Consider the following 18,643-nt stretch of genomic DNA (forward strand, 5'->3'; position numbering starts at 1 on the left):
TGGCAGGAGCGCAAAGCCCTGCAGCCCAAGCGCCTGCTGTGGGAGGAAGGCAGCGTGTGACTTGAAGAGTGTGAAGGAAACTATAGGAAGATTAGGAAATGTGTGATGAGTTTTGATAACCAGAGGAAGCAGGTCATGTCCTGCTTCAAACGAGCTCTGCTTGGAGGTATGAAAGCAGCACTTGCCACAGTCAAGAATCAGTCGCTCTTGTTGGTGCTCTCTACTGTGGTTGAAGATGCTCTGGACTGGCAGGATGAGGCTGGGGACCTTCGGGATCTTGCTAGTGCTTGTCCACGTGTCAGCAGCCTGTGAGTTTGGACCTATCCCTTACAGCGTCACAGGGATCGTCTGCAGGATGACAGAGTCCGGGGCATTGCTGTGTAAGTGCCTGCTGTACGGGGCTGTGTTCACCCCTCTCCACCAGGAGAAGTTAGTGATAGATCAGCCAAGTGAGGGGGTAAAATGTATTAATACCTGCCTGGGAACATGGGTAAAAGCATGGGCATCTGAACAGGCACAGCTTCTCAAAGGAGACAGAAAATGGTCCCCAACCCCTCTCCTTAGCCCAAAGTTTTAGCGATGTTCCTCACCGGAGGCTGATGGGATGGAAGAGCTAGAGCAAATGTGTTTGATTTCTCACTTCACTGCAAACTCATCTCTTGGGGTTAGTGTGCAGAAGGGGAGAAACGAGTTCTCTGCTTCTGTGGGTTTATTTGCAAGGATTTGATGGCTTTGAGGGTGGGGGGAGAATAATTAATGCTTCTGCAAAGGGCAGGAACAGCTCTGTCCCATCCTCTCTGACAGTGCTACATGCAGAGAAGGATGCTGGACCAAACTAAGACAGTATTTCTGGAAGGAAAAAAAACCTGTACAAGCACACATCTGAGGCTGGAATGGGCTGGATAATGTTAGGAAAATGGGTACAGAAACTTGAGTCTCAGAAGCTTTCCTTCGGAGACCAACAGCTGATTGCAATACAAGCAAGCAGCAACAGAGAAAAGTGCTGGAGTAAAATCAACAGCTTTGTGTGATGTAAGGATGGGCACAGCCTTGACCTTTCAAAAAACCTGCCCCTAGGTTGCAGCTGTATGTGAAAGCTGGGCTTGATTCCCTGAGAACTGTCCTGCCGGTGACTGTCAAGCCACATGTGCTGCTGTCCACAGCTGCCATCAGCTGTTAAAGTTGGATTTTTTTAATTTACTCTGAAGTGACATCTAGTGTTTCCTTAATCTAATGGAAATGCCTTGGATAAAACTCTTCTGTAGTGCTTTAATCCAGGGTGCAGACCTGCCTTTGAAGCCAGGAGAGATTGCAGTTCGGTATCTTTGCCCTTTTCTTCCCCTGACAGTGAACCAGGAAACAGCACGGGTCATTCAGGCAGCGTTCAGAAATGCCAGATTCCCAAACATCACTGGGGAAAGGTCCATGCGACTCCTCGGCAAGGTGGCTTACTGGCTGACCAAGTGAGTGTCTCTGTGCCAGGGGAGGTGTGGGCTGATGGAGGGGAACAGAAGCTGGCGTTGGAGGGAGCTTCGTTCCAGAAATCCCTGGTGAAAGCAAAGGTTTGGACTAGGGCAGGCACACTTTCTGATTTATGCCTTGCAGACAATTTGCACACTAATGTTTAGGCTGCTGATATATTATTTAAGAGCTTTTCCAACTTGGTGGGCAGAGAGCGAGGCAGTCCATAGAGGACATCTCTGACAGTGGGGATGGGGAGCTCTGTCCCTGCAGGCTGGAGCTTCTGGGATGTACTCCTGACAGATGCTGCCCATGGGCCCTTCAGTGGCAGAGGGGATGCAGCTGGGGTTGCTGGAGCCACCCTTGTCAGCTGGATGGCACTTGGCCATGCTTTGTGACAAACAAGGCTGGGTTTTGCTGTGTTACTAACTTTTATTTGGGGACAACAAATGCAATGATGGAAACACAGGACGGATTTCCTGCTGTGGGTGTGGCTGACACAGAGCACTGCAATGAAACTGGGTTGTTTCTGGAGCACGTTGCTCTGTTTCCTGTTTAAGGTAATCCCCCACCTCTTATCTGAAAATTGCAAGAGAGGAGCAGTGTACCGAGGCTGAAAAAAAAGCACAATTGAGCTTGTGCATGGCCCCTGTGATTTGCTCCTGAGTGCCTCCCGGAGTTGGCACAGGCCCCTTAGAAACCCCACATCCCCAGGAGCAAACCTGTCTTGCCCAGTCACAGCAAACAGCCCTGGGGTTGGGAACAAACTGGGTGTCTGTTGTTTCTAGCATCCAGGTCAACGGCTTGTCCATAGAGCAGAGCGAGGTGGAGCTCAAGGAGAACGATGCCATTCACATTGCTATTAAAAACGTGACTGCCTTCTTCAAAGGGACCCTGACCTACGGCTATGCCGGGGCCTGGTTGTAAGTACCCGGGGGCTGGCTGCTGCCAAGCACCGCGGCCCCAGCTCTTGCTGCTGCCTGCAGGCAGGACTGGCCCACGGTGGAGGTAGATGCAGAGGGGCTGCGCTCCTCTGGCTCTCAAGCGATGGCAGCACTGCTTACTGCCTGAGCGAGGCAAGATTTCATACAGCAGCAGTGCAGCTTAGCCCCAGCACCGCTCTTCTCATCTCGCCTTCTGCCCTCACCATCACCTCTTGCTTTGGCAAGATGGCCAAAGCATACAAGTTGTCTTCTTCCCTCCCCTTTGTTGCTCTATAAACTTTGAGTGGGGGAAAAAAGGGGCGGAATGCTCCCATTCTCTTAAGTGCCATTAAGGCAGTGGTTTGCAATGATTTAAAGCCAGAGAATTTGAGATGAGTGGGGGGGGTTTGCACACTGCAGCACAAGGACCAATGTGAGAGGTGTTGTAAAACCCACCCCGCCGCGGATGTGCAGTCAGGGAGAAACTGCTCCCAGCACGGCTTGCTAAACGTCCTCTCTTCTTCTGTTACAGTTTGCAGCTTTTTCATGAGGTTGATTTTGAAATCGAGTCTTCCATTGACCTCCAGATAAACATTAAACTGAGTGAGTAACAGCTGGGGATTGCTAGCTGCAGGGGTCTGTGTGTGCGGGCGGTGGGCAGCGAGCCTGGGCTGGCTCTTTTCACCTCTGCGGGGATCGGATGGCATCTGGAGGCTGGAAGTCTCTGCCCTCTGCACACAGGATAGGAGACAATGTGTCCCTCAAAGACCTCACAGTCTAAATGGATCAAGCAGAGAAAGCTGGTATAAATAATTTCAGCAAAGAAATGCTGATTTCCACTAGCAGCAAGTGAAGAATGGTCTGGCCTTGTGGACTGTCTTTAGGACTGGCTTTTCATCTCCTGCTATTCAGCATGACTTGAAAAAAACACGGTGATGTTTCAAAAGAGCGAGCCAGATGAGGGCTTTGGCGCAGAAGGTTTGGACATCCTTTTAGTCCACTTTTTCAGCTGTCTCCAGGTCAGACACAAGGTGTGCTCTGGGAAACGAAGTCTCTTCCTCAGGAAAGTCAATAGACTTGGACTAGAAAGGGACAGAAGCAAACTACACTCTTCCACTTCCCATAAGGGATGAGAGGGATGTGGGTTATCACATGTGCCTCAAAATAGTTTTCCTGGGAAGCTCCTGGGGAGAAGGGCAGCACAAAGCTCTCAGTGACAGTATACTGCAATTTCCAAGCTTTTTGCAATATGACTAAATTCCCTCCCTGCTCTGGTTTTGCATATACTGCCCAGGTTCTCCTGGGTGATGTTAGAGGACAACTGAGTCCTTGATGGTAGGAGCTAGTGAAGCTGGCAAGTACCCAAATGAAGCGTGAAAAAGGGTGCCCACTAGACTGCCTTGGCTGGAGCTGTGACCTGAAACCCTCTGTCCAGGTGCAAGGTAGCTCCCTCTGGCTCAACTTTGCAGGGTCCCAGGTCTTTTGGAAACATGCCGAGAGGTGTGAGGAACTCTGGCTGCCCCTCCGCAGTGATGCTCTGCTCCAGGTCTGCAGTGTCTGCAAAGTGCGCTCATCCTCCTTGTCTCCGTAGCAAATCAGCTCTTTTTTTTTCTTTTCTTTCATCCTGTGCAGTGTGCCAGAAGGACCAAGTGGCTGCCGATGCCTCGGACTGCTACCTGGCTTTCCACAAACTTATGCTTCACCTCCAAGGAGACAAGGAGTGAGTCTGTCCCCCTTGAAAATCAGGCTTTGCTTGACTCACTGCTGATCCCCAAGTGCTTCAGCCCAGGTGTTACCCATTGTGGGGACCCACTACAGGGATGTGGGTTCTTGACCATGCTCCCTGTCTTATGCAGACCAGGCTGGCTGAAGCAGCTCTTCACAGACTTCATTTCCTTCACTCTGAAGCTTGTTCTCAAGAGCCAGGTAAGATCAACCACTGCCTGCAGACAGAGGAAATGTTGGTTTGTATGCTGCACACTCCTCTGCTCACGTATGCCCACGAGATAATAGCAATACACTTTTAGTGCTTTCAAAAAATAAGACAAATGAAAAATTCACAAAACCCCCAGCTTGGATGAGGTGGGAGGCTGGGGGATGTCTGACAGCACTGGACTCTGACCAACAGCCCCCAGGTCTCACCATGCAGCTTAGCTCCACTCCACAATGCAAAATTCTCCCCAAAATTCACCTTCAGTTTTTCTCTTCTTTCCTCTTGTAGGTGTGCAATGAAATAAATTTTGTTGCCCAGATGCTGGCAAATTTTGTACATGATTTAGCAGGTAAATAAAATTTATTTTCTGCTTGCTTTTTTTTTGTATGCAACTTTTAACATTTGAGCCCCAGAAGACAGTAGCCGCATCCATCAAAAAAGTCCTTTGAAAAGGTATATGAGATCCCAGACCCTCTGACAACAGTGAAATGAACCTTAACAATGTTATAATTTGAATTTTCCGCATTAGGTTGATTTTTAAGGGTGATTGCACTGGTTGAAAGACACTTTTCCGTTCAGAAGGTATTTCTCCTTCATTAGGTAATGACCAGAGGCGCAGGATAGCCGTGGAAGGACTGATGTTAGCTAGAACATGCATTGGAGTGTTGGGGCTGAGATATACAGATACAGCATCTGTATCTGCCTGATGAGGATTTTCCCATGCTTCCCAGTCCCAAATATCAAAGAAAAGGAGCAGAATGTAAAACTGAGAGTAATTGCCCATATTTCCCAGTGGAGAAACTGAGCCAGTGAGCAGCAGCACGATATCAGTACTAGCACCCAAAGGAATGGGACCCCCAGTCCCATCCCTGTGTCCTTTTAAAACTCCCAGTCACCTTCTGCAGCAAGTCCTAATAGCAACTGTCACAAGCCCTGCTTGAGATTGTATTTCTGGTGTGGGGCTTTTGTGTTTTCTTCCTGCAGCAAATTTTGTCCAGGATGAGGATATCAGCGTTGATATCTCCCTCGCATCAGTTCCTTTAATAAAAGCAAATTACCTAGAATCACATCACAAGGTAAAGTAGCCCAAACTGCTTGGAGACCAAAAGTTTTCTGGTGATGTTCGCTGGAGGGCTGGGAGGGGCTGGTCCCTTGCTGCCATGCTGTGCTGCAGCCAAAGGTAAGTCTGCAGCGTGGGCTGCTGCCTTTTGCCCAGCCGAGCAGCCTGCTCTCTGCTCTGCCTACCCAGCCAGGCTTTGCCTGGCAATGAACACACACGTATTGACATTCCATCCTGTCTCTGTGCCGCCTGTCGTGGCTAACATGCTTTCTTTTAAAGGGCCTTGTCCTGTACAAGAACTACTCTGATATCTTCACTGACTCTGTTTTCTCCCCGTCGCTGCTGACTGAGTCCCGAATGCTCTACTTCTGGCTGTCTGAACACATCCTCAACTCTCTGGCTTTGGCAACGTTCTTGGATAAGCGCCTGTTGTTGACCATCAGAGGGGAGAAGTTGCAGGTAACTATTTCAGGGTGGTTCCCTCCTTGCCTCGTATATTGTATTTTGAAGAAAGAGTAAAAATTATTTAAATGTTTTTTTTTTTTTGGTGAGAGGTAATTTCTGTAGAAGACAGATCTACATGTGATCCTGGTCAGAAATTGGTACTTTCTTAGCAAGTATGTGCTACCAGGTAGTGTTATCCCTTAGAGCGATAACACCAGCTGATAGAAAACTTGTCTTTTGAGTTGTGATGTGATTGTCTCTGAAATGAAGATACAGGTCTGAAGAATGAAGCTCAAAGTGATGTGATTTTCTATGGGAGTACGAGGTAGAAAGGGGATGGAACTCAGGAAAAACTCAACTGTGCCTCTGAACTGGCCACAAACCACACATCAGCACTCTGGCCCATCCAGCCTGCATCAGGGTTAGCTATAACCTTGTATCTAATTTTTCTACAATCTGTTTCTGGTTTGTTTCTGAAGGTGCTGTTTGAAATGGAAGACACGGAAGCGCAGCGGAAGGCGGTGCAGATGGTAACTTTTGGTCCTATTCAGAGCATTTTATGTCAAATGCGGAACTTTTTACAAGGATTCTGTTGGACTGTAATATCTCATGGCCTTCTCTTGATAACTTGAGTCTTGGGTGGGCCCGATGGGGAAAACCAGGGATTGATGGAGAAACTGTTGTGCTTTGCAAGGAGGATTTCGCCACACTCCATGCTGGCACAGCTTCCCTGGAACCTAGCTGTTATTGGGCTTGTGTGAACTGGAAGAGGAGTTGGGGACTACAAAAGGGATGCAGTTGTGTAGCAAGTTGGCAGGAAATTGGGATGCGGAATGGAAAAAGCCTGGCTCTTCTGTTGCTCCTTACTTGACCAGATTTTTCAAGGCACCTCCTATAATGACTCTGTGGCCAAGGTGTGGAGTCTCGCCCATCCCCAAATCTCTCTTCAGACTGAAGGGACAGTTGTGAAGTCCTTGGTTGCAGCGGAGGTCAGCATCTTTCCTGCAGGAGAAGAGCCTCTGATGGTTCTGTACATGGAGAAGGTCAGTTCTCGTTGCTTCTGACTGTGAAAATCTTAGGACTGGCTCTGTCCTGAGCCTGGAGCACTCCTGGTGCCCAGGGACAGTAATGACAGAGAGCCCTTTGGGAAGGGCGTGCTGGCTAAACCATGGGAGGTGGAGAAGACATATCAGTTCCTTTTAACACTCCTATCTCTTTCTTTGACACATGATAGTGACCATGTTGGCTGAACACCTCCTCTGTTAGGCCAGCCCATCACTGGTGCACAAGGCGGTAAGCGCAGCACCAGAGAGCTCTTATGAGCCCCCATTGACCTGTATTGGACACATTGAAACTCCTTTAGCAGAGGTATTTTAGGAGAGAATGAAGGTACTGCAGGAACATATTTATTTGGAAATCTCCCAAATTCTAGCTCTGGCCCCCACCTAGAGGATGGTTGTTTCCAAAACAAAGATACACGTCTGAAGAATGTGAAGCTCAAAATAGAACCTTGTCCTCTATGTATGCCTATATGAAAGTTCCTGCTTTTACACTGTGTTTTACCCCAAACTGCTTTACACTGAATCTAAGAAGGCAGAAAAAAGAAATGCTGACAGTGACAGCCTTGCTGTCATGGGTAACGTCACAAGAAAGCTGTATGTTTGTCCAGCCTTCTAATTATGAGCTGGTACATCACTAAACACTGCACCAAAGAAAATCCCTGCCTGAGGGTAGACCAGAACCTTTAAATTAAAGGGTTAAACTGTAATCAAGAATAATTCCCTCCCGCCCTCTGCAAGTATCCTATGGTTAGCAGGTTGTTGCAGGGAAATATGCACTGCTGGTTTTTGTGCTCCAGGTGATACCTTGAAACAAATTTCTGGTAGAACTGCAGAAGTGCTGAACTAGAGGTGGTCCCTAAAATTGTGGCGCTCGAGATGCGATCTGCTCCTGGCCTGCCAGACCCCTGGTCGTGACCTGCAACTGGCTCACAAAATGCTTTTTTTTTAAAATGAATGTTTGCACATAGGCAAAAGCGAGAAAATGAGCCTAAATGGTTAGAATTCAGTGATTGCTTTCTTTTAATTGGATTATAAATGCAAACAGTATGGTAAGACTACCTGTAGTAGCCCTGGATATCCTGAGGCTGGCCTCTCTACATCCAGTCTGACGATCTTTCATGTTGAGATGGATGGCCATTGGGATACAACACCCTACATAACCATTTCCTTCCTTACACAGGATTTGGGTCCCAAAATGGCAAAAGCATCAGCCCTGTGGCTGAGCCAGTCTAGAGCCCCACAGGCTGAGGCTGCGGGCATCAGGAGGGGCTTTGCTGCATGCAAATGGAGAAGGAAAATGCTGACCTTCTCTAGTATATCTGGAGATAAAGCCAGAAGGGTGTTGAACTCTGGGTCACAGAAAGTAAACCAGAATGTCCAAATGCAACTCCCTGTTAAAAGTCCAGATGAGCTACATCTCAACTCTGCTGTTCTCTGTGCAGGAAATCACTGTCACTATCCAAGCTGCCTATGCAGATAAGAAACTAATTTTGCACCCTTCGGACTCCAGGTCAGTACTGTGGTCTCTTGTGGGTTTCATTGCCCCTTTTTGCCCATGCCTGAGAGCAGCACAAAGAGAGGATGTCTGCAGCCCTTAGTGACTTTTTTCCCCCCTCTTTTTTCCTTCCCTTCAGGATAGAGTTTAAAGTCTTTAAATGCAGAGCTGATCCAAGTGGGGTAAGTTCTAAGAAAGTATTCTCTAGGCCATTTGTGGCTAAATTATGTCTTTAAAACCTTTTTGTATGAATTTTCTGGCTTTCAGAATGACCCGTCCATAAGAAACTTCCTGCAGACAATGATCTCGGTTGCTGCGATCCCAGAAGTGACTTCAAGTGAGTTTTCCCTTTGCGGAAGTGCCAACGTACTCCGTAAGGTGTCTAACATCAGGTGTCCTAAACCTAAGCACTGAAAAAATACATCAATAACCCTGACAGCTGGTTGGGAGGGAGATTACGTTACTGATGCAAATTTCTGCTGGATTCACTTGGGGAATGGGGAACCTTTTGTAAATGGCTGGGACATAGGAAAAAGTGAGTTTTCCACCAGGCCAAAGGTTGTGGGGCATTGGGGCACAATTAGCTTTTGGTAACAGGCAGACAAGGTCACAGTACAGGATGAGCAGCAAGCCAGGACAGCCGTACCCATAACCGGATGGGTTTACTGATTCCATAGGGATTGAACTGGCTTTGACTTCACTGATGAACAGCAAAGGGCTTCATCTGTTTGAGATCAGAAATCCTGAGATCATCACAAGAAAGGTAAGTAGAGTTTAGAAATACCTGACTCGCAAAGCCCTTCTTGGGAGTGGTGTAAACCTATATAATACTTGCTTTTTTGTTCCCTTTTTAGGGATATGTAATTGTGCAACTTGACTTTAGCTTCCCGAATCATTTGCTGCTTGATTTTCTTGAGAAAAGATTATAGAATTGATCTCTTCATAAAGGAGTGCAGGAACTTGTGTACAGAGATTGTTTGTGAACCTGTTAAAAGATGAGCTGATTTAAATCAGATTCGATTGAATTTTCCTTCCTTTTCCTGAGGAATGTTCCAGTTTCTGTGCAATTGTACTTCCACAGAGCTTTTCCTCTGCAAAGATCTTTATTTTTTTCAGGATCTTTAAAGGACTTATGTGCTTAGGAGTAAGTATTGGACTCTTGAGGTGCATGGGCCCTGAGTTAGCACTCATGGGAGGCAGCAGAAGTGGACTTTGCCCACTTTTTGGCATCTCTGTTACATTTTGGAAATGTAGCACCTTTTGTGCTGATCCGGGGTTTTTGCTTCTACCATGAGCTGAGAGGATCCTGATTCTGACAGCCTTCAGCAACTCAAGTGACATTACCAAACTCCGTATAAACTCAGAACCAATTATGCTAAAAGACCTGGGTATGGCTGAAGAAAGTAAATGGGATGAGAATTTACAGTGCAGTATAATAATGGAGGGATCTTGTGCCTTGGGTACTTTCTTTATGGAGTCTGTAGGGTGTGTAGAGCTCTAGGCAAATTGTTATGCCCATGTTGTTGTTGAGACAGTGGGAGCAAACTTGAGAAAAACAATAAAAATAAGGAAGCCACAGAGATTATAAAAGAAAGTGTAAGTATCTAGTCAGACAGCAGGTTCCTGTTCCTTCCTACTACAGTGCAATAATTTATCTGAAGTACTTCAATTAGTTTCCTGTACCAATTCGTGCTTCCCTTCTTCTAATTTGTCTTTTCACGTGGAAGACAAGTCTAAGACTGTAAGGGTGGTCACACTAACAGAAGCAGAGGATGATATTCCCCTCTCCCACAAAGCAATAGTAAAGTTGGGGCTTCCACAAAGAACCCTGTGGTAGCATGATAGCCTCAGTTTCTTGAGCTCTATGGGCATGGTGGTTGCTCTCTTAGCACTGCCATGGATGTCCCCCCTGAGGACTGAGCCAGGCCACTCTGACCTGCTCCTCTTCCACCCTCAATGCCGGAGGCCACTGAGCTCTCCCAATACTTCCTTGCTCTCTGTAACTGTGGGGTTTAACATCTCCTCAGTGGTCACAGTGAGAAGGCTGGGACATATAGAGTGGGCTGAGTTTCCAGGCTGGTCCGTGGCAGCCAAGGAAGGTTTATCTTACTGGGTCTCAACCAGCTGTGTCCATGACACAGCAGAAGCCAAGTGCTGTCAAAGATGTGACACTATGGTGTGGCCAATGGTGGCCTTGAAGCCTTGTTCCCATCACTGGCTATTTCAGTACTGGCAAAGGGATGTCCATACTCCCTCCTGCTCTAAAGCCACCGAAGCTGAGGTGACATTTTCCCTCTCTGCATGGCAGTGTTGGCTGAAGACCATACAAACTGGCTTCTGTCAAGCCTCTAATCCTCTGGAATGATATCCCCATAGAGTGATAAGTATTAATAAAAAAGAGAGGGCAGGGGAAAAAAAAAAAGCCTTTTTATTCTGCCTTGGAGCTGCCTTGCCCTGCTGGGGGGAAGGTGTCTGCTGGGGCTGTTCAGTGGTGACAAGCACTCGGGGCTGGGCAAGACAGCTGCCGTTGCGTGGGGGAGTGGGCACTCTGCTGACGGGGGGAAGAAGTGGGAAAGCATCCAGGGTGTCCCGAGCTGCCCCTCTGTGGGGCTGCAGCTCCCACCGCGAAACGGTGCCCGAGGTGAGGGGCGTCGCACCTCGCCTGGCCGAGAGCCCCTGCACAAAACGGGCGGCGGAGCCGGGCGCTAAGGGTCACCGCCTCGCCCGGCCCAGCCTGGCACGGCACGGTGCTGGGCTCCCACGTGATTTCCCGGCAAAAGCCGCTTCGTCGCCAGCCCGTTTCAGACTCGGCGCGGCGGGGCGGTCCTGAACTGCCGCTTGCACCGCTGTGGCAGCCGGCCGGGACGGACCGCCAGCCGGGTGAGTGCCGCGGGCGGGTGGCCCTGGGTGGTAAACGGCTGCCCCCTCCTCCTCCTCCTCCTCCTCGCCCGGGACGGAGGCGTCGTGGTGGGGTGCACCCCATGAGGGTTTAGGTTTAGAGGGGACTGGGGATCTGGCTGCGCCCTTTACTGCCCGACCTTCAAGTCTAAGATCAGAAGCATCGCAGAAGGTCACTTGTGTGCCCAGCAGCTGGGAGCAAACCAGTATCGGAGCTTTTACTAGCTGGAGCAATGTATGGGAGTCTGTCAGGGATGAGCTGAGGGATTTTTAGGCACAGAATTACTGGTTTGGGCATAGAGGGGTTGTGTTGGGAGTGCTGTGGCAGCTTCTGGTCTGGTGGGCACACCAGTGGGAGGTGTGGTGGGCCAGATCTGGGCAGAGAAGGCGGCAAAATGGGGCAGAGCGTGGCTGTGGGCGCTGCTCCTCACCTCCCCGGCTGCTCCTCGCTGGCCACGTTCCCTGTCATCCACCTCCGGTTTTCTCGGAGCTCCCCCCATCCCCTGCGCCATCCTTGAGGCAAGACAACCAGAGCAAGCGTTTCTATCTGGAGATGTGAGTGCTCCTGGACCTATTCTGTATTTTTTCCTAATAAACAAACTTTGAAAGAGTGCTGTGTGCCATCTTGCTTTGGCTGGGACTCTTGGCTGCAGGCTGCATTGGATTTTCCAATGTAGCTTCTCTGGCATCTAGAGAAACATTAACAGTAGCATTTTGTTGTTCGTTGCACCCTACCTGGCTAGGTGTGGAGATCTTGGTGCCTACACTTCTATCTAGAAACCTGGGATTTTTCCTCACGTCATTCACATCTACTACGTTCTCTCTTAAACTTTGTCCCTATTCTAAAGGACAAGCAGGTTGCTTTTTTCTCTTAGATACAATGGAAATGGTAAATAAATTTTTTACCATGTCCCAGAATAATCACACCTATTCATGTAAATAACAACACTCACATTGTAAGAGCCTTAACCACAACCAAGTCAGAGTTTGCTCCAGTGAGAGTGTTTGCCCCTGAGTCCCATTTCTTTGGACCATTTCCCGAAAGCTTTGCCTAAATTATCATCTAGCCAGAGATTTTGTAATAGGGTAACACTCTTCTGCTGATCTGATTGGGTATTTTTTCTCACATCACTGTTTTCACCATAGATGAGTTGCAGTTGGGGATTTCCTAGCTGTTTTTACTTTCATTTTGCTCTGTCTTTTGTTCATCAGCTCCCAAAAGGCACCGAAGGGCTGTGTGCCTCAGGAGAGCAGTGGGGTAGCAAGGCAGTGGACACTGTCCTCCAGATCCTTTGTTTTGTGACACCCCCCCCCCCTTTGTTTTCAGTGCTGCTACTCTTGTTTCTGGCCTTTTGGTAAGTAACATGTGCTCCTCAGAGCACGCAAGGAGTTGGTAGATTTGCAACAGGGAGCTTCACATTTCGGTCTCATTTTTCGTGGCTGTGAATGCCAAGTTGGGGAAGGGAGGTGAGGTGTGTTTTTGCAATGTGTTTTAATGATGTTTCTGCATTCGAAGGGCAAGGGTCAAGGCTCAGAAGTTTTCTGGCTGTTCTTGGGAGGTTTTTGTGCTTCATTTTGAGCTCAGAGGCATTCTACTGCCCATCGTATCTGATGATCTGATTTAGCAGAGCAGTACTAGTATAGGAGCTGTGCAGTATTACCTGAGCTTTCATCTGACCTTTCAGTGATTTGTTCATGAATATGAGTCTTCAGTTATTTTGTATGAGTCTACTCTGGTTTTTGGACTGGAGAAACGTGAAATGATGCTTCCTAAAGGCTGACTGACCAGGCTACTGGGAAATTGTTTGTTTTGCAGGAAACCCCAGTTATTTCACAGTTTATTTAAGCTTGCAACTGCTAAATGTTTTCTTTCAAGCTTTCCAGTCAATTGAAACATTGTTTCCTTTGTTTTTAATGTATGTGTTACTATACATTATACTATATACTGAATTTTATAATAAAAGATTTGGAATGAAAACTTGCAGAGCCTTTTCTAGTAAGGCTCGGAGGTTCAGTTTTTGGCATCACGGAACTGGCTTGAGGAGAACACTGGCTCTGGTTAAGCCTCATTTTCTTAGCATCTCACCAGAAACATTTTTGTTGTTTTTGTTAAAATCGTCAATGAGAGGCATCAGAGAAATTTTACAAACTGGAGGTTTTAGCCACATTTTGATGGATCCCAGAGCTGCATCACTTCTTATGTAATGCATCCTTAAAGTACGATCTGGAATGGGAACGTGGGTAGAGTCTTTCTTGCAGTGACACTATAACAGTCTATGATGATGCTGCGTAATAACCAACGTGTGACATGGTTTTGACCTGAAGAGTCAGAGATTCGTAAGAGAGCGTACAGTACCACCAGCGTTGCTCTTATTGGATGTCTGCTTGGCTTTCGGAGTGCAGGAACAGAAGAGACTGATTAGGTCCTTCCCATCCAGTCCTCTGTGTAACCTCAGAGGATCAGCTTTTCACTGTTTTTTTTTTTTTGGGTGTGACTGACTGCCTGATTTGAGCAAGCAGCTGCTGCTTCTGCATCAGCTTCCATGGAGGGCCTAAGAGCAGCAGGTTGGCATAGAAGACTAGCTCAAGTCAGGCAGTGACACCGAAAAAGCTGTGATTCCCTTGTAGTGTTTCTGTAAAGGCTGTCTTCACTCGCATCTCAGGGCACAAGGCTCCGTTCTGCATTTTCATCACACTAGTAGTGGATCAAATGTCCAAACTTTGTGGTCACTGCTGGTTTGAGTTGAGGTTGCTACCTAGGACAAAAAGCTCTGCAGCTGACCGCAGGATCAAAGGCAGAGCTTCTAGATCTGAGACTCATGTAATTGCCTGTGTCTTTTCGTTTCTACCTCCTGCTCTGTTGTTGTTATCCCTAGGCATCTGCACCAAGTGAGGCAACTGCATGCAATATGCACCATGCATTGAGATGTCATTGTGTGCTGGAACGCTGCTGCTAGCAGATCCGTTCTTCATCAGGGTATGGAGCAGAAGCTGCCTTTGCATTTGACAACTGAGAGGAGGCTGACCACACAACAATGCAGGTAGGAGACCATATGTGCATGGCTTTGCTGTGGGAAAGAAGTGGGAATGGAGGGTGAGATTGTCACCAAAGCAGAAATGAGTTGCTCATCCCCACAAAAGGAGCAGCAAGAACAGCGGAGCCCTTTGTGCAGGGAGTTATCTTGCTCTTACAATCCCACGTCCCTCCAGAGGTCTTGCTGCATATGAAAGATGACTGAGATGTTATACTTGGCGGATGGCCACGCAGCGATACAGGCTTCAACAGAGCTTCTCCTTGGCTGATGGCAGAGAAACTGACTCCTGTTGTTTGCTTCTCTCCCTCGCAGTACTGCTGCCTTAGGCACTGTGCAGACAAGCACTGTTGTCCTTGCACCACATAATGGCTGGGCTAGGATTTTCCCCAAGACGTGGTGCAGGTAAGGCAGATAAGAAGTACTGGGTTGGACCAAGGAGTAGAAAAGTAGATCAAGTCATCAAGGGCTGTGTTGGCTGCTCCACAGGGCTGTGTGGGTGACCGTCTCTCACTCCTATGCCCATTTCTACCCTTTCTTGCTTCATCCCTCTAGCCTCCATTTCACAATGATGATCTAGACTTGGAAGCAGCCTTAGCGAGTGCCCGCCCCCAGCTAGTGGAATTCCTCAGTCACCATATCAACTGGCTGCTCACGACCTCCCAGCACTTCCTCACAGAGACAGCCCTGGATGGCCTGGGTGGCATCACTGACCACAGAGAAAAAGTCTTGGTGCTTCTTGACCTGCTGGAGAAGGCTGGCCCTGCCACCTGGAAACAGTTTGCACAGTACCTCTGCATGGAGTGTGACCTCCCCCTGGATCTGGAGATACTCCTCATGAGTTCTACGGGAGAAGGTAATGGAGATCAGCCCAGCCTCCTCTGACTGTCTCCAAACATAGCCCACGCCTTGGCTCCCCACAGCCAACAGACCAGTCTGGGCAGTGAGACCAATGCCCTCGCTTGTGTGGTCAGTGCCTCATCAGTGAGAGGTGACAGTCCTCTCTGTGATGTCCAGGCAGCTACAAGCCTTTTTAACCAAGACACTTGTTCTAAAAAATGATCTGACTTCCCTTCTGGTTCACCCTGTCTCTTTCACCATAATGTCTGGAATAACATCAGTCCCTACAAAAATAGTTATTGCCAGCAAACAGCAAGAGTTCGCAATTTCAGACCTGCTTTTTCACCAGTTGTGCTACACCTTGCTGGTGTTGGTGGGCACTTTCTTGGCTCTTTCAGTAAGAGTTGGCCTGATTTGAGGATGGAGGGTTCTGTGTGGTCATAGCATCTGGATTCCTGAATTGGAAGTGTCTCCAAGGGCAAAGTCGCTTTACCCAGAGAAACTTTACCCAGACACTAATTAAGTCTATTTGAAATGTGAGGCCGAAGGCGTGCTGTTCTGTAGGGATTCCCGATTGCTTTTTTGTGAGAGCCAAGAGCGTCATGATAGCTCTGAGACAGAAAGCATTGATGTAATAGTAGCTCAGGAGTTTCTCAATGGTAATGATTATCTTAATTAGAAAATTTAGCTTCAGTCCATCTTTCTTGGTGAGAAAGTTTACTTTGCCAAGTTTTCTCTTCCAGATTTCTTGAAAGAAGGTTTTGAAACTGCTGAAACTTGTTGTGGTATTTTTTTCTTGGAAGCACAACTTTTGGCTTAGAAATTTAAGTTGATGTAACAAAAATTACATCAACTTTAGACATAAAAAGCCAAAACCAATAAAAATTGTGCACCCCCTCTCCAATAAAGCTGAGAATAAATTTTTAATAGATTTATTTGAAGAAGAAAAAATGCTTTTTGTTATGTGAATTTTTAATAGCTTTTTTTTTATTTGCCTGATACAGAAAGGCAAGAAATACAGAAGTCTTAAAATACTCATACCGCAAGAAAACCACTTCCCCGTATCTCTCATTAGCAACTGGAGACAGTGGCTGTGGAGAAAATCCCGTGATCCATAAAGAGTGTGGTCAGTACACTGCGTGCTACGTTGTAGGCTACGTACACGGTGTGCACATGCTCTCTTTTGTGGAAGCCTGTGGCACCAGCTCAGCTGTGGCTCTCCCTTACTGGATCACTTTGGCTGGTGATAAGCAAAGGCAAATTACCCTGCTTGCTGTTCCTTGTCATTACTTGCATCAGTCGGATGTCAGCAGCCTTTGATAACCAGCTGCAGCAGCAGCTACTTCTGCAGAGACGAAACGGGGAAAGACCAGACAAGCAATAGGGAACAAGGACTGATAGGCGCTTTTTCTCGGTCCTGAAGCTGAAACAGATTTCAGCCTTTTAATGCTGTGACATATCATAAAATAAGACATCTCTTAAGGTTTTGGAGTTGTTTTTTGCTGGTTTAACTGTAGCATTAACAGTTTAGCATTATGGATCCTTCTGAAGATGAATTACTTCCGGTTTTGCTCTACGGGTCGCTTTCAGTTAACCCTGACCCTCTGCATAGCTGTGTGGTGGCAGGGGCTGAACAAAGGTGTGGGCAGGAGTTGGTGGTTTGGAGGAGGATAACACAGAACCACACTTTAGAGTAGCGAAGCAGTCTTGGGTTAGATAAGATGAACCATTAGATTGCCTTAACTGAAGTGACTCCCGGGGAAAAGAGTTTGTGTCTGCACAGTGAATGAGGCTGGAGAACTGATGTGGGCTACCACCAACCCAAGGGGCAGCCCAAGCAGTGCTTGGGATGAGTGGTGGAGAAATACCGAGATGGAGTCTTCCTGCCCCAGCACTGGCTTACTTTTGCTTTACATGGCACACAGGGCAAGAGTCAGGATATTTGAGCCGTTGAATGGATTTTGTGCGAGGCCGTCATGCAGCACGTGTGCTTGTGGCTTTTTGCAGGTGCTAGAGCTAGAAATACCAGAGTACTGGTCTGCACTCCCAGCTGGGAAACGCTGGAAAGGATAGCGAAAGGAATTAATGTATGAAGGCTTCCCATCTGATTTTAGAGAGCAATGCTTTCAGGCATGAGTTTATCTGAATAGAAGAGTCCTGGTGGCATGCAGACTGCTGTTTGGCCTGAGCAGAATCTCCCTCTGAAGCTCTGTGAACATTGTTTGTGGTGCTGGCTGTGCTGAGGGGGGTTTTGTGGCAGTTTGAGCCATGCAATGAGTCAGAAAAGGCTCTTGACTGGGCTGCTAACTGACTCTGCCAACGGTTTAATCACAGACACTCGTGCTTCGCAGGAATGGAGAAGAGTAGGACTTCCCTTTTGGGCCGCAGTGTGGTTTTAGATCAGCCAAAGCCACACTCTGAGGTTGTATCACAGAGAGAAGTTGCTTCACTCATCCCTTGAAAGCAGAGGTTAACGGTATTTTAGAGCCAGCTGAAAGGAAAAGATCAGGTGGGGAACCTGAAACCTGGTTGTATTGCATCAGCCCTTAGACAGGGGTGCAAACCAAGACTCAGTATGTGTTGCTAGCTGCTTGCCCTTTGACTTTGGCCAGCAGCACCCTGGATTTCAAGAATCGGGTGTTTGCAGTAACTCTGTGTCATTTCCAATCCAACTCCTTTAGGTAACTTAAGCCAGAAACAAGAAGCATGCCCAGATGCGAGCGCCCAGTTGCCTGTGCCAAAAGGTAAGGCTGGAACAGACCCTGGGGTGATATGCTCTTGGAGTTTATCTTCTCTGCACATAGGCTGGACAGGGCTGCAGATGTCACACATGTTGGCCACAGCACTGGCACAGTGTGGGGAAGCCACTGGAACTTTAGGTTTTATTTTTCTGTTCTTGGTGCTTTCCAGCTGAACCTTCCCTGTTTGGTTTTCTCTCCCTGAATTTCAGAAAAGCCTTGTTGGTCCTGACTCTGCTATGGAACTCACTAATTTTAGTTTCTCTAGCCAAGGGAATCTCCCACCCGCTCTGCAAAATCCCCACTTTTTGTGCTTTTGCTGTGGTTGGCCCTTTGGTAGGTGACAAAAGTCGGTTTGGCTTTTAGAGGAAGAGCAGAAAGACTATTCAGCAGAAACCATTGCAGAAGTGTCAGAATCAAAGCTTAAAAGAACAAATAATAGTAGTGCTAGGGTTTTCTTCAGGGGTGAATTTGGGACTGAGGCCTTCCTACTCAGTGCTGGAGTAACTGGAAGCTGTGTAATTCTGAGTTGCTTTCTCGGTCACCAGGTATTCCATTCCTAGAAAACGAAACACCGGCCCAGGTCCTCCCCACGTGAAGAGTCCCACAGCCAAAAGAGAGAGAAGGGATGTGATTCTGGCTTCTAGGTTTGTGAGAGGATAAACGGTGGACATAGCAGCAAAATGAATCCAGATTATCACAGAAATCTGCTGTCAGTTTGCTGTGTCCTCCTGAAATGCGTGCTGGGGGAAAACGAA

At 47.7% G+C, this 18,643-nt stretch overlaps 2 protein-coding genes across 2 annotated transcripts in view; both read left to right on the forward strand.

Moving 5' to 3' along the window:
• Positions 1–164: 164 nt before the first annotated feature.
• On the forward strand, positions 165–10,240 carry CETP (cholesteryl ester transfer protein). Its single transcript, XM_010115612.2, has 16 exons — positions 165–380; positions 1,349–1,463; positions 2,250–2,384; positions 2,917–2,987; positions 4,017–4,104; positions 4,241–4,310; positions 4,606–4,666; positions 5,302–5,393; positions 5,657–5,836; positions 6,301–6,351; positions 6,697–6,864; positions 8,325–8,392; positions 8,517–8,559; positions 8,645–8,714; positions 9,055–9,140; positions 9,232–10,240. The coding sequence occupies exons 1-16, from the start codon at positions 236–238 to the stop codon at positions 9,304–9,306; spliced, it is 1,518 nt and encodes a 505-aa protein (XP_010113914.2). The 5' UTR covers positions 165–235; the 3' UTR covers positions 9,307–10,240.
• Positions 10,241–11,009: 769 nt separating this feature from the next.
• NLRC5 (NLR family CARD domain containing 5) overlaps positions 11,010–18,643 on the forward strand; it is a 47,180-nt gene continuing 39,546 nt past the window's right edge. The window contains exons 1-4 of the mRNA XM_086758492.1: positions 11,010–11,257; positions 14,152–14,316; positions 14,863–15,163; positions 17,829–17,891. Coding sequence (XP_086614618.1) covers positions 14,311–14,316; positions 14,863–15,163; positions 17,829–17,891 — 370 coding nt within the window. The 5' untranslated portion in view covers positions 11,010–11,257; positions 14,152–14,310. The remainder of the gene's footprint in view (positions 11,258–14,151; positions 14,317–14,862; positions 15,164–17,828; positions 17,892–18,643) is intronic.

The sequence above is a fragment of the Chlamydotis macqueenii genome, chromosome 13 (genome assembly GCF_036417535.1).
Source record: "Chlamydotis macqueenii isolate bChlMac1 chromosome 13, bChlMac1.mat, whole genome shotgun sequence".
NCBI lineage: Eukaryota > Metazoa > Chordata > Aves > Otidiformes > Otididae > Chlamydotis > Chlamydotis macqueenii.